The 25,000-nt window shown below is 42.3% G+C and overlaps 1 protein-coding gene across 11 annotated transcripts in view; it reads right to left on the bottom strand.

Moving 5' to 3' along the window:
• R3HDM1 (R3H domain containing 1) overlaps nucleotides 1-25,000 on the bottom strand; it is a 476,151-nt gene that overhangs the window by 119,079 nt on the left and 332,072 nt on the right. For all 11 annotated transcript variants that reach the window (XM_029605380.1, XM_029605381.1, XM_029605379.1 and 8 more), the window contains one exon: nucleotides 924-1,078. In XM_029605380.1, coding sequence (XP_029461240.1) covers nucleotides 924-1,078 — 155 coding nt within the window. The remainder of the gene's footprint in view (nucleotides 1-923; nucleotides 1,079-25,000) is intronic.

The raw sequence follows: 25,000 nt of genomic DNA, 5'->3' as shown, positions 1-25,000 counted from the left end.
TTACAAGAAATTCATAATGCATTTTTAAACTAAAGAAAACCTTATATCAATACAAAATCATGCTTTGGTACATACTACACACCCAACTTTAACTATGTAAACAATAATTAACCACATATTCTTTCAGCTAATTGATGTGAAAGCACAGACCAAAAACTGAAAATATCACACCCTATATCATATACTAAGGATCTACCTACCAAGGATTCAACATGTCCTAAGACCTTTGGTTTTCCTTTTTTATCAATTTGACAAAATATGATTATGCTAACTCATTTATGTTGTACCATCTATGTATGTTATTTAAAAAATAGAGACACATTATAGATACTGACTGCTGCACAAGAATATACATTATAGGTAATCTACATGTTATGATGTATGAGTAATGTGGCAACAACAAGAAAAACAAAGGTTAGCATAATGCTTCTGAATATAGAGCAGCAGTTTCCAAGGGGATAGAAGGATAGAGGCAAAGAAAACTAATTACACTGAAGTCTTGCCAGCACTTCATTTTCAGGCAAGACACACTCTTATTTGTCTAAACCCTGTTTTCCACTTTCCCTCTAAAAATTATTTAGATAGAAAAGAGTCACCATTTCCTTTAACTCTTAAACTTCCGCTTAATATTTTATAAAATTTGATACGTAATAGGATCACCCTAAACTACTGTATATTTTTAGCATTTGCACTGAACAAAGATTTTTCTTTTCATAAAAATCTGCAGAAATCTAAGATTTGCAAGAGCAAGTATATAATTAATTAAAAATATCAACTGATGCTAGAATTCTTAGAACTGCAATGTAAATCATATAGAAAAGAATACCATCACAATCAAATATAAGACAAGCGAATGCAAATACAATTATGTAAGTGCATAAAGGCAGATTTACAGATTGCAGAAACATAGAGGTGCACCTTACCTGATATGATGGAACTGAGGGATACTGAACCATCACCCCTTGTATATGATTTCCAATGTTGCCATGCTGGCCACCAACAAGATTTTGATTTTGGGATTGCTGAACTACTAACCCTTGGTAATTTTGCTGCTGATTAGGCACAACAGTTTGATAACCTGTAATTATAAAAGGATCTTGTTTTGAGAACATTTTCAAATGTTAGTCCTTTATTTTTTATTCTAATAAGCAGTTTCATATTCTCCTGGATTCCAAATCCAGAGAAAGCAGAGTTGTTTACATATAACAGGTGTTCTCCCAGGACAGCAGGATGTAGTCCTCACATATGGGTGACGTCATGAGGCGGAGCCCTATTATGGAACAGTTTTGTCAGTTTCTAGAAAATTTGACTGGCAGACTGAGCACGCCCAGCATGCCATGATCTCTGTGTCCACAAGGGTCTCCCTTCAGTCTCGTTTGTAGCAAAAAGTACGAGCAAAAAAATAAAATAATAAACGTAAGTAGACAAAACTCCGCGGGGTGGCCGGTGGGTTTTGTGAGGACTACATCCTGCTGCCCTAGGAGAACATCTGTTACAGGTAAGCAACTCTGCTTTCTCCCAGGACAAGCAGGATGGTAGTCCTCATATATGGGTGATTAACAAGCTACAGGCTGACTCATATTACAACAGGCCAATAGCAGACAACTCGTGCAGCAGGCTCAATAATTGGGGTGCTATTGGCAATGAGGCAGCCTGAAATCACAGCAGGTGGTTGGGGAAGGAGTTGGGGATTATACTGGAACAAAGTTTTTCAAGACAGATTGGCCAAAGGCAGAGTCTTGATGGATTTCCTTATCTAAGCAGTAAAGGGCTGCGAATGTGTGAAGAGAGCTCCATGTCGCAGCCTAGCAGATATCGGCAATTGGTACTGAACGATAGTGTGCTACCGATGTTGCCATGGCCCTTACAAACTGTGCCTGCACTCTCCCCTGGAGAGGAAGGCCTGCTTCCTCATAGAAGAATTCGATACAATCTGCTAGCCAGTTGGAGAGAGTTTGTTTGCCTACTGGAACTTGCAGCTTGTCTTTGTCAAAGAAGCAAAGAATTGGGTGGATTTCATATGCAGTGCGGTCTAGATAGAATACAAGTGCACGCTTACAGTCCAAGGTGTGCAAAACCCTCTCGCCCTGTTAAGAGTAAGGCCTTGGGAAACAGTGGGCAGACTATAGACTGAGTAAGGTGAGAGGCTGTGTCCACTTTAAGAAAAAATTTAGGGTGAATACGGAGGACAACTCTGTCACGGAGGAACCTAATGTCGGGTGAGTATGCAACAAGAGCTTGTAACTCACTGACCCTTTTAGCAGAGGTGATGGCTACGAGGAAAATAATTTTCCATGTTAGAATTTTAAAGTTATAGGAATGCAAAGGCTCTAACGGGGAACGCATGAGCCTTGTAAGCACTACATTTAGGCCCCATTCCGTAACCGGTGATCGTAGAGGAGGCTTAAGTCGTAGAAAACCCATGATAAGCCAACTTATAAGGGGTTGAGCCGTTAACAGTAGGGATGTGAATCGTTTTTCGACGATTAAAATTATCGTCCGATAATTTTAATATCGTCTTAAACCGTTATGGAACACAATACAATAGAGATTCTAACGATTTATCGTTATAAATCGTTAGAATCGTGAGCCGGCACACTAAAACCCCCTAAAACCCACCCCCGACCCTTTAAATTAAATCTCCCACCCTCCCGAACCCCCCCCAAATGACTTAAATAACCTGGGTGTCCAGCGGCGGTCCGGAACGGCAGCGGTCCGGAACGGGCTCCTGCTATTGAATCTTGTTGTCTTCAGCCGGCGCCAATTTCCAAAATGGTGCCGAAAAATGGCGGCGGCCATAGAACAACACGATTCCACGGCAGGAGGTCCTTCCGGACTCCCGCTGGACTTTTGGCAAGTCTTGTGGGGGTCAGGAGGCCCCCCCCAAGCTGGCCAAAAGTTCCTGGAGGTCCAGCGGGGGTCAGGGAGCGATTTCCCGCCGCGAATCGTTTTCCGTACGGAAAATGGCACCGGCAGGAGATCGACTGCAGGAGGTCGTTCAGCGAGGGTTCCGGCGCCTCGCTGAACGACCTCCTGCAGTCGATCTCCTGCCGGCGCCATTTTCCGTACGGAAAACAATTCGCGGCGGGAAATCGCTCCCTGACCCCCGCTGGACCTCCAGGAACTTTTGGCCAGCTTGGGGGGGGCCTCCTGACCCCCACAAGACTTGCCAAAAGTCCAGCGGGGGTCCGGAAGGACCTCCTGCCGTGGAATCGTGTTGTTCTATGGCCGCCGCCATTTTTCGGCGCCATTTTGGAAAATGGCGCCGGCTGAAGACAACAAGATTCAATAGCAGGAGCCCGTTCCGGACCGCCGCTGGACACCCAGGTTATTTAAGTCATTTGGGGGGGGGTTCGGGAGGGTGGGAGATTTAATTTAAAGGGTCGGGGGTGGGTTTTAGGGGGTTTTAATGTGCCGGCTCACGATTTTACGATTTTTCACGATATTTTACCCCCCCAAACGGCAACAATACGATTCCCTCCCCCTCCCAGCCGAAATCGATCGTTAAGACGATCGAGGACACGATTCACATCTCTAGTTAACAGAGTATCCCCGACTCCCTGGTGGTACGCTGAAATGGCACTGAGGTGTACCTGTGCATGGGGATTGTCTGGAGACCAGAATCCGAAAGGTATAGTCTAATAGAGATGGAGTGGGGCAGGAAAAAGGGGCCAATACTTTTTTGTGCACACCATTTAGTAAATTTTGCCGATTTCGAATGGTAAGATTTACGTGTGGAAGGTTTTCATGAAGCTACAAGTACCTGAGAATATCAGTGAGTCTGTGTTATGAGGTTGACCTGTGGGCAGGCGAATTGGTTCCTGGAGTGATAGGTAGAGAAGTATGGGGAAGCATACTTGTCAAGGCCAGTACGGGGTTATGAGAATCATTGAAAACCTGTCCTGCTGTAGGTAGGTTCACGATAGTTTTGGCTATGAGCGGTATCGGAAGAGACGCATATAGGAGGCCTTTGTTGCAGGGGCGAGCAAAGGTATCCATGGCTAATGCATTTTGAAGTCTGTGTAGGGAGCAGAATCTGTCCACTCTGTGGTTTGATTCAGAAGCAAGAGGTTGATAGTTGGTTGACCTCAACGCTAGAAGATTTTACTCACTACACATGGATTCAGAGACCACTTGTGGGGATGGAGTCATCGATTGAGATGGTCTGTTGGTATTTTTGGTATGACTGTTAGATAAATGGCCCGGAGATGCATGGAGTGTGCAAGGGCCCAGGCCCAGAACTGTGCGGCTTCCTGGCAGAGCAGATAAGAGTCTGTGTATCCCTGTTTGTTCGAGTACCACATTGTCACTATGCTGTCTTGTCTGTATCCACAAAATTTTGTGTGAGAGGTAGTGTTTGAAGGCATAAAGAGCATAACACATGGCTCGAAGCTCCAGGAAGTTCAACTGAGACTTTTCATGGAGCTGCGTCGACGCATTTTGGGTTTGGAGGGTGTTGATACGAACTCTTCAACCCAAGTTGGATGCGACCGTGGCCAAGATCATCTGAGGATTTGATTACTGGATTGGTGATATGGATCAGGGACGAAAGTGGTTGAACGGCTTAGAGCCACTGAAATCTTAAAATCCATTGAGTTTTTCTCATGGCTAGTCTGGCCATAGGAGTGACATGGATCATGGAAACCATGTGGCCCAGCAATGGAAGAATTGATGGGCTGAGGCTAAGTTGTGTGCGCGCAGAGATGTGGATAATTTGATAGGATGTCTGCGCGGTTGTTGGGCAGGAAGCCCGTTGCAACTGCAGTGCCCAGATCTGCTCCATATGGGATTTATGGTAGTTGATCAGAATTCCCAGCCAAATGTAGTAGATTTATAGTGAGTCTTAGAGAATTTGGAAGTCCTTGTTTGGATTGACTCCTTATTGGGACGTCGTCCAGGTAAGGAAACGAGTGAATGCTGCTGTTCTTCGTAGATGAGCGGCAGTCACTGCTAGGCATTTGGTGAAATACAGAAGTTGTCGAAGCTAGTTCGAATGGCAGAACTTGGTATTGAAAATGTTGTTGACTCACTATGAAGCATATAGAAAATCCAGAGAATAGAGGCAACCCTCTTGTAGTAAGGAAAGCATGGTGCCATTTTGAACTTTTCTTTCTGAAGAAATTTGTTGAGATTTCTGAGGTCCAGGATGGGCGGAGGTCGCTTGTTTTCTTTGAAAGTAGGAAATAGCGGGATTAAAATCCTCTGCCTTGTGGCATCCAGGGAGCGTTATCCCGAGCCCTGGTCCTCAGTGGGATGGACTGTTCTGTTCTCTGGCAAGGTTGAAAAATCCAGGAGCCTGCCCGACTGGTGGAGCTGGTGTGATCTAGATATCAGTTGGTCTCATGCGGGAGCATGAGTGGTAAAAGGTCCTTCTAGCATCCCTCTTTGCTGTGCAAGAAACGTAGAGAGCAGTCACAGGGTCTCACGGTGGTCTTGCAATTGAGCCACTGTCTGCTGGACCTTGTGCATGAAGAGATTATCTGCGGTGCATGGCAGATCAGCTAGTTTATCTTGGACTTCAGGGCGTAAATCAGGGGCCATAAGCCAGGTTCACCATCTAGCACCGAGTCCTGTTGCTGGCAACGGAAGGATGTTTCGAAGCAATCACATGTTGCTTGAATTTCATGTGGATGGCAGAGAGGTTCCCTTGGTGTTGTGTCAAATAGACAGGCCGATACAGTACAGTGCGCTCTGGTGGAGCGCATTGTTAACCCGCAATTGGACGCGCTAGCTTTACCCCTTATTCACGGCTCGATACAGTAAGGCCGCGGTAAAAACAGTGCGGCAGTGTCAGGCGCACCCTTCCTCCCCGCACCCACAGTTCTCTTCACTAACTCCCCGATACTCTCCTCTAATCGCATGCAAATGCATGCCGCGGCTGTGAAGCGTTAGGGAAGGGTTATGCCCGCGTAACCCATTTTACTGTATAGGCGCTGTAACAGCGCCTATACAGTAACCTGGGGGCGCTGGTACCTGTCATTTCAAATGACATTTGAAATGACAGGCACCAGGAAGTGTAAAAAAGTGTAAAAAACAAAAAACCTGTGTGTTATATAAAAAAAATGTTAAATACCTGTCGGAGGGCCGTGGGTCCAGGCGGCCGGCGGGCAGCCATCAGCGGCATCCGGTAGTCCCTTCTCCCGATTTCGCACGGGCGGGTCGGCAGCGGGGGGGGGGGGGGCGGGCAGCCATCAGCGGCATCCGGTAGTCCCTTCTCCCGATTTCGCACGGGCGGGTCGGCAGCGGGGGGGGCGGCAGCAGGATCCGGGAGCGGCAGGTAGGCAGCAGCGGGGTCCGGGGGGCAGCGGCAGCAGGATCCAGCGTGTTCGATCGGGCAGGCAGGTAGGTAGCAAAATAAAGATGGCCGCCTGCACGGGAAAAGCGTGCAATTGGCCGCTGAAGACGTGATGTCACACCCCGTGACGCCAAACTTCGTGACGTCACGTCTTCAGCAGCCAATTGCACGCTTTTCCCGTGCAGGCGGCCATCTTTATTTTGCCACCTACCTGCCTGCCCGATCGAACACACTGGATCCTGCTGCCGCTGCCCCCCGGACCCCGCTGCTGCCTACCCGCCGCTCCCGGATCCTGCTGCCGCCCCCCCCCCCCCTGCCGACCCGCCCGTGCGAAATCGGGAGAAGGGACTACCGGATGCCGCTGATGGCTGCCCGCCTCCCCGCCCCCGCCGACCCACCCGTGCGAAATCGGGAGAAGGGACTACCGGATGCCGCTGATGGCTGCCCGCCTCCCCCCCCCCCCCCCCCCGCTGCCGACCCGCCCGTGCGAAATCGGGAGAAGGGACTACCGGATGCCGCTGATGGCTGCCCGCCTCCCCCCCCCCCCCCCCCGCTGCCGACCCGCCCGTGCGAAATCGGGAGAAGGGACTACCGGATGCCGCTGATGGCTGCCCCCCCCCCCCCCCCCGCTGCCGACCCGCCCGTGTGAAATCGGGAGAAGGGACTACCGGATGCCGCTGATGGCTGCCCGCCTCCCCCCCCCCCCCCGCCCGTGCGAAATCGGGAGAAGGGACTACCGGATGCCGCTGATGGCTGCCCTCCTCCCCCCCCCCCCCCGCTGCCGACCCGCCCGTGCGAAATCGGGAGAAGGGACTACCGGATGCCGCTGATGGCTGCCCCCCCCCCCCCCCGCTGCCGACCCGCCCGTGTGAAATCGGGAGAAGGGACTACCGGATGCCGCTGATGGCTGCCCGCCGCCCACCGGCCGCCTGGACCCACGGCCCTCCGACAGGTATTTAACATTTTTTTATTTTTTTATATAACACACAGGTTTTTGTTTTTTACACTTTTTTACACTTCCTGGTGCCTGTCATTTCAAATGTCATTTGAAATGACAGGTACCAGCGCACCCAGGTTTTTTGTTTTTTACACTTTTACACTTACCGTAGCAGGCCCGAGCCTTGCAACTTTTTCGTTTGTTTTTTTTTTGCTTCGGGAGGAGGGGACCGGACGGGACCAGGGCGGGTAAGCAATGTTTTTACACTACACTACACTAACTCCTACTAGGGGGAGGCGGTAAACTAGCAGGTTAAGGCCGCGGCAGAACAGCGGGTTACGGAGGAGATAATATTAGCGCCCATTACAGTATCGCAGTGGAATAGCTAATTCCTTCATTATACAGCTTTTTCGTTCATTTACATGCTGGGTGCGGAAAGGGTTTAGGAAAGGGTTTAGGAAGCGCTAAGGACGCGTGAAACTGGAGACTGTATCGCTGAATGGCCTTACTCGTCTGTATTGTGCGCTCCCAGCACGTTACAGACGGGGAATCTTTAACTCAATGTTACTGTATCGACCTGTCAGTAAGGGGTAATAGCGCGTCCAAAACGCGCGTCCAACCCCCCCGAGCCTAATAGCGCCCGCAAAATGCAAATGCATGTTGATGGCCCTATTAGGTATTCCCGCGCAATACAGTAAGTAAAATGTGCAGCCAAGGCGCACATTTTACTTTAAGAAATTAGCGCCTACCCAAAGGTAGGCGCTAATTTCTGCCGGCACCAGGAAAGTGCACAGAAAAGCAGCAAACACTGCTTTTCTGTGCACCCTCTGACTTAATATCATGGCGATATTAAGTCTGAGGTCCTGAAAGTTAAAAAAAGTAAAAAAAAATAAAAAAAAATAAATTTAAAAATCACCCTGTGGGTTAAAAACCGGACGCTCAATTTTGCCAGCATCCAGTTTCCGAACCCGTGGCTGTCAGCGGGCTCGAGAACGGTCGCCAGCAAAATTGAGCGTCGGCTGTCAAACCCGCTGACAGTGCCGCTCCTGTCCGAAAAGAGGCGCTAGGGACACGCTAGTGTCCCTAGCGCCTCTTTTTACTGCCGGCCCTAATTTTAATAAATTAAAATACTGTATCGCGCGCACAGGAGAGTGGCCTGTGCGCACACCGGGAGAATGGGCACTTGCCCACTCTCCCGCGATTTTACTGTATCAGCCCAATAGCTGGTTAATAGCAATATGTGACACCAATATAGTTCTTGGAAGAAGTTATGACCCAGACCCTCCCGAAAACTTCTGGTCCTTTTTAGTGACCAGGTCGAAAGGGATGGTTTCAGATATGTCCTTTACTTAGGTCTCGATGGGATCGGAGCTGAAGTGGGATTAGAGTGCCCATCGCTGTTCGAGGATCCTGGGATAAGTTTAGGGGTCCATGGAGGCTCAGAAGGACGAGTCAGCGTCTGTGACTTAGGCTGTTGTTGGTAGGTGCCACAACGAGTCGGTGCCACAATGGTGCAAATATCGATGGCTCCGGTGTTAGTAGATTCCGGAAGGCATTGAGGACATCCAGCTCCTCCCTGGAAGCTGGTATAGGTAGCGCAGTTACAGGGGGAGACAGGCTAGGCGTTACTGGCAATTCCACATGAATCTGTGGTGGCTCAGTACCCGGCACCGGTGTCGGTGGGGAACGCTTCAGTGCCTTGGGTGCAGAGGAGCATGGAGACTTTGTACCCGGGCCTGTTTCGCAACTGGCTCAATGGACATTGATGCCAGTGTGGTATCAGCACCGGCACCGAACGCGGAACCATGTCAATGCAGGCGACGGTGTTGCCCTCAGTGCTCGGTCCCGGTCATTCTCCAGCACCGAGGAAGCTGCCACCGATGTCTAGAATGGCGTTGGCGATGGACGGTTACCGTGCCTGTACTGCTCCTGGCATTGTTTCTCGCTCAAGGATTGCACGGGACTCTGGTTGAGAACCCGAAGTATGGAGCATTTTCTTTAGTCGAGGGCATCGATGGGGGCATCGACGGCGACTGCAACGAGAACCGTGGATGTCCCAATCCCTCTAGTCCCACTGGGAGATCTCAGCAAGGACACTCACGGGCATCGAGGGGCGGACAGAGGGTGATAGACATAGGGAGAAAGAGGGCCGCAATTCGGTTGGTAGTCCAGGGGAACAGATAATGAGGTGACAGGAACAGACCAGAGAACAGGGCATAGTACTCACCAAGAGTCGATGAAAGGTACGTGAAGGGAGACCTGTGTAGGGAAATTATTTGTGAAGTAAAACTTAAGTTCTGTGAGGAAAAGTTGTGAGAAAAATCTCACAGAGCTCCTAAACGTGAGGCAAACTGCAGCGGGGAAAAAAAGAGACTGAAGGAAGACCCCTGTGGACACAGGAATCACAGCATGCCAGGCATGCTTAGTGTGCCAGTCAAAGTTTCTAGAAACTTTGACAAGTGTGTTCCGTAATAGGGCTCTGCCTGATGACGTCACCCATACGTGAGGACTACCATCCTGCTTGTCCTGGGAGAATATTTATATATTGTGCAACCAAACAATGTTATTAACAAAAAAAATCAGGATTTCTTTAACACCTTTCATATGAATAATTTTAGTAAGGTGGGTGGGGATATAAAATGGGGGGGGGAGGGGGGGAGAAGACAGATAATTGCAAATGAAGGCTCATGGTATCATAGCTTGAAAAAGGTTGATTCAATTTAGTTGGAAGCCCAAAAGAAGCAAGAGGAAACTGCTGGGTCAAAAACAAAAGTTGGTAAGTGGTAAAACTGTGGGTCATGGGCATTGCTAGGTACTTGAAACAACTGGGGCATGGGCCCAGAAGTCCTTCCTCCTTGCAGCTCACTGCCCCCTCCCAACCTGTTCCCATAATTTTGATAATTAACAGATTTTAAGCCTTCTGGGGATGGAAAATACCTACAGTACCTTCACTTTAAAGTGCCTAAACAACAGAATATAAATCAAATAAATATCAATAAAATTATTTGATAACTACGGGTGCTAGTATGACATTAAGATATCCTTGTAAATGCCTTTTGAAATATCAAGAGGCTAAATATATTTTTCTAGAGCCAGAACAATTAAGGAATTATTTAGATGGGAAGATTTGAAATTTGCTGTAATAATTAAGGGATTTTCCTATGTGTTTGGTATAATTCCTGTTTGTTTATATGATATATTGAAGAGCTCTATAAATTCCTATCTTGGTCCACTATTTCCTGATAGCAAGAGATCCATTTGGATTAGTGTATGTATAAGTTTTTCTTTACTGATTTAAAATGTTTGGATTTTCTTATTTCCTTGTTGATATATGATGTAATATATCTAAAATGCATAAATAAAAAATTAAAAAAAAAATGTATTTGATAACATCATTCAATCAATTCTTCTTTACAGATATGGGATTGGATTCTGAAACCTATACAGGAAGAGGCTGAATTTCAACAAACTTCCTGCACCTCCAGTTCTATAATACATACTTTGCATCCACTGACGTTTTCTCAGTAACAGACATAGGAATTTCCCCTTACAACTCACCATACCAAAAAAAAATTCTAATTCTAATGTCTCCTCAGTAACAGCAATATAAACATCTTTCAATGTCAGACAGTTTTTGAAGTAACCCAAAATCCTGTTAAAAAACCAAACAAAAAAACCCTATGTAGCAAACCTGCTATGCCATAACAGCACTAACTCCTAGGACTCAAATAGCAGCAACTCTACCTAAGAAAGGGTAGAAATACAAATACTACTACAGGCCAAGAACACCAATATGCCAGAGACTGCTATAGATCCCTACACAAACACTACATGCTAGCAGAATCTCTCACCTCAATTATACATGCAGAACACAGACCAACTTTTACATAATACAAAATGAGAGAAATTAAAAATAGAAACATGCAAACAAAATTGAAATGGAAACTTCAAGAAGCTAGACTAAGATTTTTATGTTGCCCTTCCCATTTTTCCAATGGCTGCATGTGTTTTATATTGTACCCTGCCCTGAAAATCTATTTGTTCATTTTTGTACACCCGCTCTGAATGTAGATAAATAAATACCAGAGATTGAGAAACAAATGCATTTCCTCCTGAACTAAACAAAATACAAAGACATAAGAAATGCACATTCCCAAAGCTGACAAATTCCTTTTCTACCTTTTGTTGTCTGGGTATTTTCATTTTTAGATTGAGCTGGTCCTGGTCTCTTTATTTTTTCTAATCTCATCTTTCCATTTCTTCTCTCTCCTATGTTCTTCCCACCTTGCATCTGACAATTTTTTTCCTTTTATTTTTTCTTGATTTCACTCTTTTCTGCCTGTATCCATTCATAGCTAAATTTCATCCCTCCTTCTCCTCAATTTAATCCTCTAGCCCTCCTTCTTCCTCTTTTTACCCCTCACTTACCTACCAGCTTTCTAACTCCCCTGTCTCTCACTCCTTCCTCAGCCTATTCCTCCTTTATCCACTCCCCAGTTCTCCATTTCTGACCACTGTACTTACCTCTTTCCAACTTCTCTCAACTTTCTTGTCCTGCTCAGTTATTTCTTCCCTCTCTGACCTCCAGACTGTTCTTTTGTCACTTACCTCCTATCCAGCCTTCTTTCACAACCTTTTCAGCCCCATTCCCATCCTCTCTCCCCCTTCACAAACTTATCCCTTTCCTCTCAGTCACCCTACCACAGCATCCCCATTTCTTTTCACTAGTTCTCATCCTGTCGTCCAGGAAATTCACACCACCTATTAACCCCATCCTACCCTTCAGCCACCTCCTCCTCTTACCCCCATCTCATATCCTTCAATCCACCTAACATCCCCCCCCCCAACATATCCATCCAATTACTGAGTAATTACTCAGTAATGATCTCTACTCTGTACCCCAGTATCTCAAAGTCTCCATTCTGTCTCAGTCCCTGCTCTCCCAGACTCTCAACCCAGTCTCCATTCAACTGCTCTTCCCAATTCTTGAGTCCCTGCTCTCACCCTAGTAACTGATTCCTATCCTTTCCCTGCTGTCCCCAGTCCCCATTTTCCCCCCTGCTCTTCCCCGTTCCTGAGTCCTATTCTTCCCTGCACTCCCACCCAGTCCAAGTCCCTGTTTATTCCAGATTCCTACTCAGTCCCAATTCTTCCCCTGCTCTCCTCTAATCCCTGAATCTTATCCTTCCTTTGCTCTTCCCCAATCCCCATCCTATTCCCCCCGCCCGAGACCCCATTCTCCCAGATTCCCCCTATCAAGTCCTCATTCTTCTCCTATTGCCTCCCCCAGTCCCTTACTCTCCTCCCAGTTGAGTCCTATTCTTTCCTTGTCCCTGGTCTCCCAGTACCCACCCAGTTTCCAAATACCCATTCTTCCCTTTCTGACCTCACCTAAGTCCTCCAGTTCTTGCTCTTCTACCCAGTCCCTGCTCTTTCCCTGGAGTCCCAGTTTTCTCCTGCTCTTGTCCTCTCCCAAACCATTTTCTCAGTCCCTGCTCTAACCCCTTCTCTAAGTTCTTAAAATTGGAGAAATATTATCCTTACAAGCTGCTCTAGTGATAGGAGGAACTGCAGCTGCTAGCCAAGTGCAGTGCATGGGGAGTCAGAGAAGGAAACATTTTTTTTTGTAGTGGCTGCTGAGACTCTGGGCATGAACCCCATGTGCCCAAAGTTAATGATGTGCTTACTGTTTTCCAATCATGACTAGAACTTAAGCAGTCAGGAGATAAAGATGGTGTTTAAGCCCCTGAATGTTTTATGGGTGAATGATGTATATACTATGGAGTAATCTGTGAGCATACTAACGGTACCAAGGCATTAGGCTTTCTTTCCCTGGTTCTTTAGGATTTAGTTGGTCTTCTTTTCAAACCCATAATCAAGGTGAGCTACAATCAGGTATACTGGATACATCCCTGCCCCAGAGAGGTTACTAGGCAGGGTACACATGGTGAATTGCCCAAGGTGAGTTTTGAACCCCATCTTCCCTGGTTCTCAGGCCATTGTTTTAACCACTAGACTATACCTGCTGGTGAGGTGAAGTATAAAAAACAAAAACATTTATTGGCATTGAAAATCTGTTTTGCTCTGCATTATGTTTTTTAGTGTAATAAGAGACAGAAAACATTAATGACAGCTGGAAATGATACTTATAATTCGCATGGCAATGATGTGAAAATAGTCTACAACTCTGAAAAATGTAAAAGAGGGAAATAGTATTTTATTTTGTAGAATTTTGTATTTCCCCACCTTCAGCCAAATCTATTTTCTATTGCTACAAATTTATTTCCTATAGCTTTCTAATTACAATATCCAAACTCAAATATATGCAAAATAATTTTCATATGATATTCAGTAAATTAAATGCATTAAGGTAAAGATACTCTATTTCAGAGAAAATCTCTGAATCACATCAAAATATTGCTTCATCTATAGTACAAAACATTTTCTAGAACAGAATCTTATTGGATATTTTTCTTATATAGAAAGGGGCCTGGGTCCTAAGCAGGATTTTATTTCTAGAATGTTCAGCAATTTCCTATTTTATTCTTCTCACTAATTTACAAGTTAACTGGAAATAAAATGTAATAGGACCAGTATGATGGCTTGACAGCTTTACTGCACATGGGTGGGGTATAAGTTCATTCAACACCAGAGGAAATAACAAATGATCGTCACTGTCAGAACACGACTGGCATTAAAATTCAGCCTATAAGCTGTCGTCTCTTCCAGCCCTGTTGTAGCAAGGGTATTTGAGCTTATGTGATTATCCTTGGTTGAACTGTAGGAAAGGGAAGAGAGATAAAATATCAATAAGAGAATTAACACAAAGATGAATGAGTAGTCAATCCTCCCGCTAGTTCAACGAGTGGTGCAGAGCTAGGAACAGCCTCTGCACAACTCCTTCCTCCAAGAAAACTCATATTCCTTCTTGCATCACAAAAAAAGAATGTTTTGCATCTCTACAAATAGAACACTAAGGAGAATTACTAATTCTCCCAGTGTATGGTGTATAAATAGTAAAACGTTATAAGGAGAAACATTAAAATTGTGATTTTTTGTGGGTATTTTTTCTTCTTACAACTCTAGATCAGGAAGGATAACGAATAGCAGAAATGTCTGATGAAGCTGTGCCACCAACCACTAAGACTTGCATTTTTCTATAATTCCAGGGGAAGAAAAAAATGACAGATTACATTAACATACAGTGCTGAGAGTATATAGCCAATTACTCAGTTAAGCTGTTATAATGTACTATGTCATTACAAGGTTCGCCTTAGACATATTGTTATATGTAAACCAATGTGATATGCCAGATCGAATGTCGGTATAGAAAAATAAATAAAATAAAAATGATACCCTTGTTTCTTGAGATACAAAAATATACAAAGTAGGAACAAGACTAATTGAGAATTAGTGTGTGTGAAACAGTAAAATGAACCCATAGTTTCCTTAGCACAATTAATTGGCTAATTAATTGCTTAAATAATTGGGTGAGTAAACCACCTTTTAGAGTTAACTTGCATGACAGTTTCAGCACCTTGTCCTATATAAAGGTCAAAATGCTTTTTAGTTTTCATTATAAAAGTTAGTGGGAACTCAACATGCCAAACAAAAGCAATTTAAGAGGACCTATGAAAGAGTAGTGGATGATGCTCATCTGTCTGGACAGGGTTATGATACCAATTCTAAATATTTGGGGTTCCATCCATTCTCTGTCAGACAATCTCCAAACACAAAAAGCTGAAGAATACAGTGATTCTATGCAGGAATGGTTGTCCTGCCAAGATCACCCCAAGACCAAACTGGAAACTCATCCATTAGGTCACAAAGAACCCCAGAATTACAGGCCTCTCTCACTGTGGATCATGTGAGGATTCATGCAAAAAACAGAATGGGAAAGGTGTTCATGGGAGGATAACTAGAAGTTAATGCGCTCTAAAAAGAACATTAATGCCCACCCTTAGGTTTGCTAAAAAGCATCTGGATGACCCGCAAGACTTCTGGAATAATGTTCTCTGGACAGATGGGTTAAAAAATGAACTTTTCAGCTGTAATAAACATTTCTTTGGCAAAAGCCAAATACGGCCATCCAACGTAAGAACCTCATCCCGACTATCTAGCATGATGGTGGATGTATCATGGTATAGGGTGCGTTGCTGCATCAGGATCTGGCCAGCTTGCCATCTTTGATGGAATCATGAATTCTGATTTATATCAGAAATTTCTAGAGGAAAATGTCAGGCCATGCCACCATGAGCTGAATCCAATAGTGAATCATGCAGCATGACTACGACCCTAGACATTCAAGCAAATTTATTAAAAAATGGCTGAAGACTAAGATTTATTTTGGATTGGCCAAGTCAGAACCCAACCTAAACCCTATTGAAATATTTTGTCAAGAACTGAAGTGAGCTGTTCATGTAAGGAAGCCCTCAAATGTCAGAGTTGAAACAGTTCTGTATGGACCAAAGTTTTGTCAAGGGCAATGTCAGAGTATAAAAGAAAGTATATCAAGACCAGGACCAGACATTTAGCCTAGTCCACCTTAAGACACAGCCTAGAAAGGAATTCTGAATCCCAGGGCATTTCCCTCATCAGGGGTTTAAGAAAGAAGGGCCAGGAGGGAACAGCGATGATGCTTCTAAAGCCTAAGACCACATGCATGGCATCACAGAGACCACAGTAATCAAATGTTACAGCAAATGTTTAGTTGAAGTTATTGCTGCTCAAAGTGGTGTCATCAATTATTTTTCACACAAGAATACTTACTGTTGAATCTTTCTGTTGAAAGAATCACAATATATCATTTTTGTCTGAATTAACTGTTCAATAGGGATATATTTCCTTCTTAGGGTTTAGATTAGGATCTGATCATGTTTTAAGTATAAACTATGTTAAAATACAAACAGTCTAAAAGGATTAAACTTTTTCTCAGCATTGTATATACTATTTTCTCACAGTACGAATAGCTTTATAATTAATAGTTTAGTTCATAACATCCTAAATAAGAAATATACAGAGTATGGTGACATTTTGAGTCCTGCAAAAATGTACATCTGTTTGATACCATGCAAATCAGTTTACTCAGATCAATTACAAAATGTGTCTATTTCCATGTTTGAGGTGAATTATAAACAGTTACCCATGTTTTCCCATACAATTTTGTTCTTTCAGCTAATAAGGTGAGTGGGTAACCTGCCCAAAGCAGTAATTAAAACCCTTAACACCTTTGCAGGGCAGACTGGTTGGGCCATTTGCTTGCTATCTGTCATCATTTACAATGTTGCTATGTAACTGCTTTCTGATTAGAAGGAAAAAGATTTTCTATACTAATTGTGTGCATACCAGTTTGTACAAATTCTTTTTTATTGATATTTTGTCTGTAATCTACTTCTGCTGGTAGAGTAGATGAAGCTCTCTTTTGAAAACCTACTCTGACCTAGTTAATTATCATTCATGGTGGCTAAGCAATCCTTTGAAGTTGTAGTTCAAAGCAAACTGGGGCCACTAATCTTTTGCCTAATTCTCTGTGATCACTGGAAATGCAACTTGGGACTCATTAACTGCTATCACAGAAGAAAAAATGATTTTCTATTCTAATTGTGCTACCTACTATTTTGTCCAAATTCTGTTTTCCAAGTGTTTTATGTGTAGCCCACCTCTAATGACAGATCCGATGAAGTATCACTCATGCTCATCCACCCTTCTGCCTGTTTTTCTTAGATACCCTTTTTAAAGGCAGAGGCCTGATTTTTGTATATTTGCTGAGTTGACATGTTCGCTGTGCTCAATTCTATAATTAACATCTCTTATTTAACTTGTCAGAGTCTGGGCTAGACTAAGATCCAGGGAGCAGGGACTCATATGTATTTGATTAGTGATATGTAAATCTGGTAGTGCTATATAAATTAAATAGTATCTCAAGAGGAATGACGACTAACAACATTTTAATTGGAAAAGGTGATGCTCTTTCTTGAACTTATATTTTTGTTTTAGAAAACACAGCAGGAGTAGGTAAAATTCTGTGTTGCAAACCTTTTGAATTCAGTCTATCTAATGGATATTTCCCAGATTAGGAAGGTACTCCAACTTCCCTCCCACTTTCAGTGAAAGCATATTCTGGGATTCAGAACCTTTTCAGACTAGCTAGATCTTGCATTCACGAGTTAAGAAAAAGTTGTCTTCCCCAAAACCCCCTGTAATAGGGGAACTAAAAAGAAACTATTTGAGTTCAGATTTGTCTTGAGGAAGGATGGCCTTCTTTCCTTTAGACATTCCATAATCAGCTTTTCAGGTTGAGGATCAAACAGATTTTGCATCTTCAAAAAGGATCCCAGGCAACTATATTTTAGAATAAAGCATCCAGATTATCCTGGCTATTACTCCACAGGCTACAGCCTTGAAAGCTACAAAACAATTTTAGGAAGCATCTGCCATTATTCCCACTACTAATAAATATGGGAGTAGGTTGAGCATATCCAGTTTAGGTTTACTAAAACTCTCTTGTGTGTTCTGATACCTTGTAATTATGGTCTTACATGCACATGCTGAATGAATGCAAAATGCAATAAAAAGCCTGTAGACTTGTAGATCATTTACAGGGTTATCTCCATTCTTATTTTGGCTGCATCCCTTAGAGTGCTACCTTTCTCTAGAGGAATAATGGTCTTATAAGCTTTTCCAGTAGTGGAATCTGATCACCAATTTCACCTGATCCTGACATAGCCTATTTAATTTGGCTTTGCACATAGCTTTCTTTTTTTAGATCAATCCAACTTTTCTTCATGATGTTGTCTATAGCAATGTGTACAGGAAATACCTTGTCTTTAGCTTCTATGCAAAGCAGAAGCTCATTAAAAATTTCAGGTCAAAGTGACCAATGTAATGTAACTGTCAGTTAAAATTGTTTTTTTAATCTGCCTTAAGGCCACTCATGGAAAAAGATGGAATATCCAATGCCTATAAATAAAGTCTCTCTTAAGGAACAGTTGTATGTGAGCACATTCAAAGTTCCACCCTTGACAAAAGGTGCCCAAAATACGCAGAGGCTCCCAAGCTTCTCCAGAAAAAAGTTATGCTGTAGACAAGGAGTCCCCAAACTCTGCCCAGCTGGGTTTTCAGGATTTCTACAACCAACATGCATGAGATCTATTTTCATACAATGTGTGTACAAAACAGAAGTCAGGCACATTGATAGTGGAAACCCTGAAAATCCAACTGGATTGCAACAGAATTTAGGGATCTCTGCTGTAGATTCTTCATCCCTAGGAACCAATGTCACACAGCGATCTGTTAGAATCCACTGAGAACTGGTCAAATGTGTAACTCACCAACCCCTCCCCCAAGAAAAAAATGCTTTAGTTTTGTTGAGAAAAATGTACCCCTTTTTATTTAATAAAAAAAAAAAGTTTACAGAATTGACTTTAAAGAGGCATGGTCCTGCAGTTTTTAAAATATATTGTGTGAAAATATATGGGGCTAATCTATACTTTAAAAAAATTGTTTCTAAGATGAAAATTGCAGGAACATGCTGGGTGTGGTCTTCCTGCAAGTTTTTCCTGAAGACAGTCCTCATGCTAAGCCTCTAAAGTTGAATCTTGGAAGCCCATTACAGATGTATTTCCACACATTAGAAAAGGCAGAAAGAAGGCTAAACAACTACTGGTATAGTTGAAAGGTGAGGTGAGAGAGGCTAAATCTAAAAGAACATCTTTCAAGAAATGGAAAAGGGACCCAAATGAAGAAAACAGGAAACTGCATAAGCACTGGCAAGTCAGATGCAAAGCAATGAAAAGGAAGGCAAAGAGAATCTGAAAAGAAGCTTGCTGTGAAAGCAAAAACCTCAAAAACGTTTACATAGATACATACAAATGACAGCAGAAAAAGACCAAACGGCCCATCTAGTCTGCCCAACAAACTCCCACACTTATCTGTTTCACCAACCACCAAGTTCAGGGTCCTTGTTGGTAATTGTTTGATTCAAATTTCCTACCACCCCCTGTCGTTAATGCAGAGAGTAATGTTGAAGTTGCATCAAAGGTGAATCATAAGGCTTAATGGTTAAGGGTAGTAACCGCCGCATCAAGCAAGTTACCCCAATGCTTGTTTACCCCGACTGCACAGATCAATGCCTTGTTGGATGTTGTCTGAATGTAAATCCTCTTTTCCATATTTCCCCCTGCCGTTGAAGCAGAGAGCAATGTTGGAGTTGCATTAACCGTGTGAAGGCTTGTTGAGTAAAGCCTTGAGGGAGTCAGTTGGACCATTAGATCATCAAACAGTAAAAGGAGCACTTAGGGATGACAAAGTAATAGCAGGGAGGCTAAATTAATTATTTACTTCAGTATTTACTGACGAAGATGTAAGAGATAAACTCATGCTAGACATGATTTTCAAAGGTGATGATTCAGAGGATCTAAAACAAATCTCAGTGAACCTGAAAGTAGTATAGGGCAAATTGACAAACTACAAAGTAGCAAATCACCTAGACCAGATGGTTTACATCTTAGAGTGCTAAAAGAACTGAGAAATGAAATTGCAGACCTGCTATTGGAAATCTGTAAACTATTAATAACATCATCTCTGATACCTGAAGACTGGAGGGTTGCCAATGTAACACCAATTTTTAAAAAGGGATCAAAGGGTGATCTAGGAAATTACAGACTATTGAGTCTGACATCTTTGCATCAGGCAAAATGGTAGAAACTATCGTAAAGAACAAAATAGCTGAACATATTGATAAACATGGTTTAATGGGACAAAGCCAACATGGATTTAGCCAAGGAAAGTCGTGTCTCACAAATTTGCTACATTTTTTTGAAGGCGTAAATAAACATGTGGATAAAGATGAGCCAGTTGATATAGTGTATCTGGATTTCCAGAAAGTATTTGACAAAGTCCCTCATGAGAGACTTCTTAGGAAATTAGAAAGTCATGGGCTAGGTGGCAGTGTCCTATTGTGGATTGCCAACAAGTTAAAAGATAGAAAACAGAGAGTAGAGCTAAATGGTAAATTTTCCCAATGGAAAAAAATGAATAGTGGAGTGCCCCAGGGATCTGTTCTGGGACCCATGCCTTTAATTTATTTATACATGACCTAGAAATTGGAACAAGAGAGGTGATCAAATTTGCCGATGACACAAAATTATTCAAAGTTGTCAAATCACAAGAGGACTGTGAGAAATTGCAAAAGGACATTGCAAAAGGCAAATGAAATTTAATGTAGACAAGTTCAAAGTGATGCACTTAGAGAAGAGTAACCCACTCAGGAAAAGGATCTAGGTGTCACCGTTGAAAATATATGTTAAATGTTCTGCTCAGTGTGCAGCAGCAGCCAAGAAAGCAAATAGAATGCTAGGGATCATTAGGAAAGGAATGCAGAATAAAACAGAATATCATAATGCCTCTGTATCGCTTCATAGTGTGACCTCAACTTAAATATTTTTCAGATTTGGTCACTACATCTCAATAAAGATATAGCAGAATTAGAAAAGGTACAGAGAAGATTGACCAAGATGATAAAGAGGATGGGATAATTAAATGAGTGGAATGGAATTAGTAAATGTTAATCAGTTGTTTACTCTTTCAAAAAAATGCAAAGACTAGGGGGGACACAATTAAATTGCTAAGTAATACATTTAAAACTATTAAGAGAAAATATTTACTCAATGCATAATTAAGCTCTGGAATTCATTGCCAGAGGATGTGGTGAAAGCTATTAGTATATCTGCGTTTAAAAAAGGTTTGGACAAATTCCTGGAGGAAAGGTCCATTAACTAGTATGGTAGAGTTGCAGAAATCCACTGCTTATTCTTGGGATAAGCAGCGTGGAATCTATCTAACCCCTGGGATCCTGTCAGGTACTTGTGGCCTGGCTTGGCCACTTTTGGAAGGATACTAGGCTTGATGGATCCTTGGTCTGCCCCAGTATGGCAAGACTTATGTTAGGCTACTGCAGAAGTTTTTTCTCTCCTCCACTTTGGAGCCCACAAACAGTACTCTGTGAGATTTGCTGCAGCTGTGATCCTTTTATATCAGAGACCAACAGAAGACTGGCTATGAAGTTCCACCACTATGCTATAAAGTAACATTCAGTTTGAAGGTGCTGATCTCAAACCTACTAAATACTAGTGCCCAGATATCATACCTATAGTTACCAATGAAAAAATGAGAGAGTTTTAAAAAAATAGATGCCATTTCCAAAATCACAACCTCACTTGCTGAATAGTGGCCTCACTAACAGAAATATGCGGTAGAAATCTACAAGTTCTCCAGTGAAAAAAAAATCTTTGAAAGTTGTGCCTCTTTGCAGAACTAAATTAACTACAACAGCAGCAAATTAGAAAAAAACAATTATAAACCTTATTAAAGCATTAATGCCTTCTAAATTACAGCAAAATTTAATTTACTACAAGTAGGAGGGCAATGCTTACTCCACTTAAGGAGAAATACTGCTGGGACTTTCCATTAATTTGAAACAGTAGCTCAATTTTAATTAACTAGAAACAGACATGAGCGGTGGACCAGTTTCCCCTCTTACTCTCATAGATGATATGCCTGTGAACCCCAGCTGGAAAAGGCACTGAAGCACTAGTCAGGGGCATGATGAATGACTGGACAAGGGTGTTAAGAAGACTGAGGACCAATTTTCTTGGTTTGGGTTCTTAGTTAATTCCTTCTCATTATTTTTAAATGGTAGTACTTTAGAAAAAGTAAATCTGTGGTTGTGCTCCCTTCAGAATTGCCCTCCTGGTCAGGGTGCCAAAGGAGGAAACAAAAAAAAAAAAAAAAAAAAGACTACAATTTAAAATTTTTATAGTCCACTCAATGTTTCCTCACAAAATGATAATTTCATATAGTTTATTCTCAGTTATATGGGATACAGAATAATTATATTACTAAGGCAATTAGGCTAGAAATCAAGAAATTATTAAAAATAAACATTATGCTATTCTGCCATTTTTAAGAAATACTTCTGATTGAATATTGTTTCAAAATATAATATTCAGCAAACATCTACAAGACATTAATCTGAAGAATCAAAGATTGAAAATATGCATTAATGTTCCATAATTACTCTAGCTTTATTATAATAAAAATTTACTTAATGCATTGTTTCAAACTGCATTTTGTCATCTGAAGACAATATAAAACTAAATGAAATAAACAGTTTGAATATAAAACTAATATAAAAAGATAATACAAGAATGTTACTGTATAATCATTACAAATAAATCAAATATATACAAACATATATATATATATAACTTCTACAGAGTTGCAGAAACCCAGTTTTATTTCTTGTTTTAGCAACTGCTTGCTTTTATTATAAAAAAATTCATCTGAAAAGGATTTTCTCATGAGTAGACGTAATATCATGGCATATGATAGATGCTATCAGCAGTAATTTATTTCAAATTCTCATCTCAAATTCTCATGAGACTGCACCATAGGAGTGAATATTTTTCAATTTCTTCTGGCACTTTTAAAAGCAACCACAATCAATTCTTCAAGCTGAGAGAAGAACTAGGACAATATAAAATTGATGGCAAAGATGCTTCCCTGTGGGGTTACAAAGGATATTCTATTTTTAGCTGTTCTCTCTCAACTCAGCACAGAAACAAACAGGGGAAAAAAAAAGCAGTATTCAGCAGAATGGTACAACAATATCTGCTACAGGAAGCTTTTTCATTTTGAAACATTATAGGAAGCATATATGTATACATCATTTTCATAATAAAAATAGCAATCTAATAAATATTTGAATTTAATGTATAATGCAATTAAGCAGCATATATTTGCTCTTTTCCCAAATAAAAATGCTTTGCTTGATTATTTAAATCCCCGTATACAAAGTGAAGTTTTAAAAATAACTCCCCCCCCCCCCCCAACAAACAATTAGAAAACAGACATGGAAGAAGAAAACCAAATTAAATAGAAAAATGATTGAATAATATTACATTATTTAAAATATTTGATTGAAATGTGACAGTTCAAACCAGGTATTACCAACTGCAAACCCTTTTGCCAGAAGCCAGGAAGCAGCTGAAAAAGAGACCGGTTCACTGTGAGATATGTAACCCTCTCAGGCAGTGCTCCGGCCCCGAATCCAACAGCTCAAGGAAGAGGTGAGTTCCACCAAAAAAAAAAAAAAAAAAAAAGTTTCAAATAAATTTAAAATTCAAAAGGTAAACGGGTTATGAAGTCCCTGAAACATTCACAATCACATTACGATAACTTGCCGTATGATTGCAATCTTACTCTGATTTAGTACATGGGTAGGAAGAAAAGGACCAAACGGTCCATTCCAGTCTGCCCAGCAAGCTTCTAATGGTAGTATCTGCTGCGCAGTGCAGGTTAACCCCATGTTTCTCTTAAGGGTAACAACTGCCAACTCCATGCAGTTATCCCCAAGCCTTATGATAAACCATTAACATTTTTACTGGGTGATGAGCCTTCTTGAAAGTGTCAGGACCAGTGTTGGTTGTCATCTGAACCCAATTCCTCTCTCAACCCCTCCTCCATCATAGCAGAGAGTGATGTTGCAGTTTTGTCAAAAGCATCAACACTTATTGGTTATGGGTAGTAATACCATACCTTTTGTTAAGGGTAAATAATTGCTGCTCTGTGCAGATTACTCCCATGCTTATCAGCTCCCTGGACTGTAAAAGTCGGGGTCCTCTTTGGTTGTTGTCTAAATCCAATTCCCCTTTTCACCCTGACATCCTGCCGTTGAAGCAGAGAGCAATGCTGCAGTCGTATCGAAAGCATCAAGGCTTACTGGTTAAAGGTAGTAACAGTCACACCAGCAAGTTACCCCCATGCACCCTTTTCTTTATTTCCATCCTCTAGCCTTTAGGGATCCACAGTATTTATCCCATGCCCTTTGATTGTTTTTGTCTTCACCACAAACTCTGGAAGGGCATCCACCACTATCTCCAAGAAGAAATATTTCCTGATGTTGATTCCGAGTTGTCCCAATTGGAGTTTCATTTCATGACCCCTAGTTCAGCTGTTTCCTTTCCATCAGAAAAGGTTCAATGTTTGTACGTCATTAAAACCTTTCAGGTACCTGAAGGTCTGTATCATATCTCCCCTACACCTCCTCTCTTCCAGGGTGTACATATTTAGGTTCTTCAGCCCCTTCTTATAAGTCTTTCTTTACTGTCCCCACACCATTTTGGTTGCCCTTCTCAGGATCGCCTCCATCCTGTCCTATCCTTTTTTAAATACAAGCTCCAGAACTGAACACAGTACTCCAAGTGAGGCCTCACCAAGGACTTGTACAAGTGCATTATCACCTCCTTTTTCTTACTGTTATTCCGCTCTCTATGCAGCCCAGCATTCTTCAGGCTTTAGTTATCACCTTGTCACACTGCTTTGCCACCTTCAGATCGCCAGACACTATTATCCAAAGGGACCTCTCTTGGGCTGCTCACATTGGTCCGTACAACTCAGTACCTCAATTGCAGCAAACAGATCTGTTTTTTCAGGATATCCATAATGAATATGCACGAGATGTATTTGCACGCACTGCCTCCATCGAATGCAAATACATCTCGTGCATATTCATTATGAATATCCTGAAAACCAGGCCTGTTTGTGGCTCTTGAGGACCGGAGTTGGCCATCCCTGCCTTATATCACATCACTGAAGATTAATCCTCTTGAAGATGCCTGTACTAGATAGTATCATGCTTCTGGTTTGAAAGCAGAACCTATCCTAGACTGAAGAAAGATTTGGCTTCTGCAGAAATAAATGCAGTGAAC

Source organism: Rhinatrema bivittatum, chromosome 6, assembly GCF_901001135.1.
Source record: "Rhinatrema bivittatum chromosome 6, aRhiBiv1.1, whole genome shotgun sequence".
Lineage (NCBI taxonomy): Eukaryota > Metazoa > Chordata > Amphibia > Gymnophiona > Rhinatrematidae > Rhinatrema > Rhinatrema bivittatum.
This window is presented reverse-complemented; position numbering and strand designations above follow the sequence as displayed.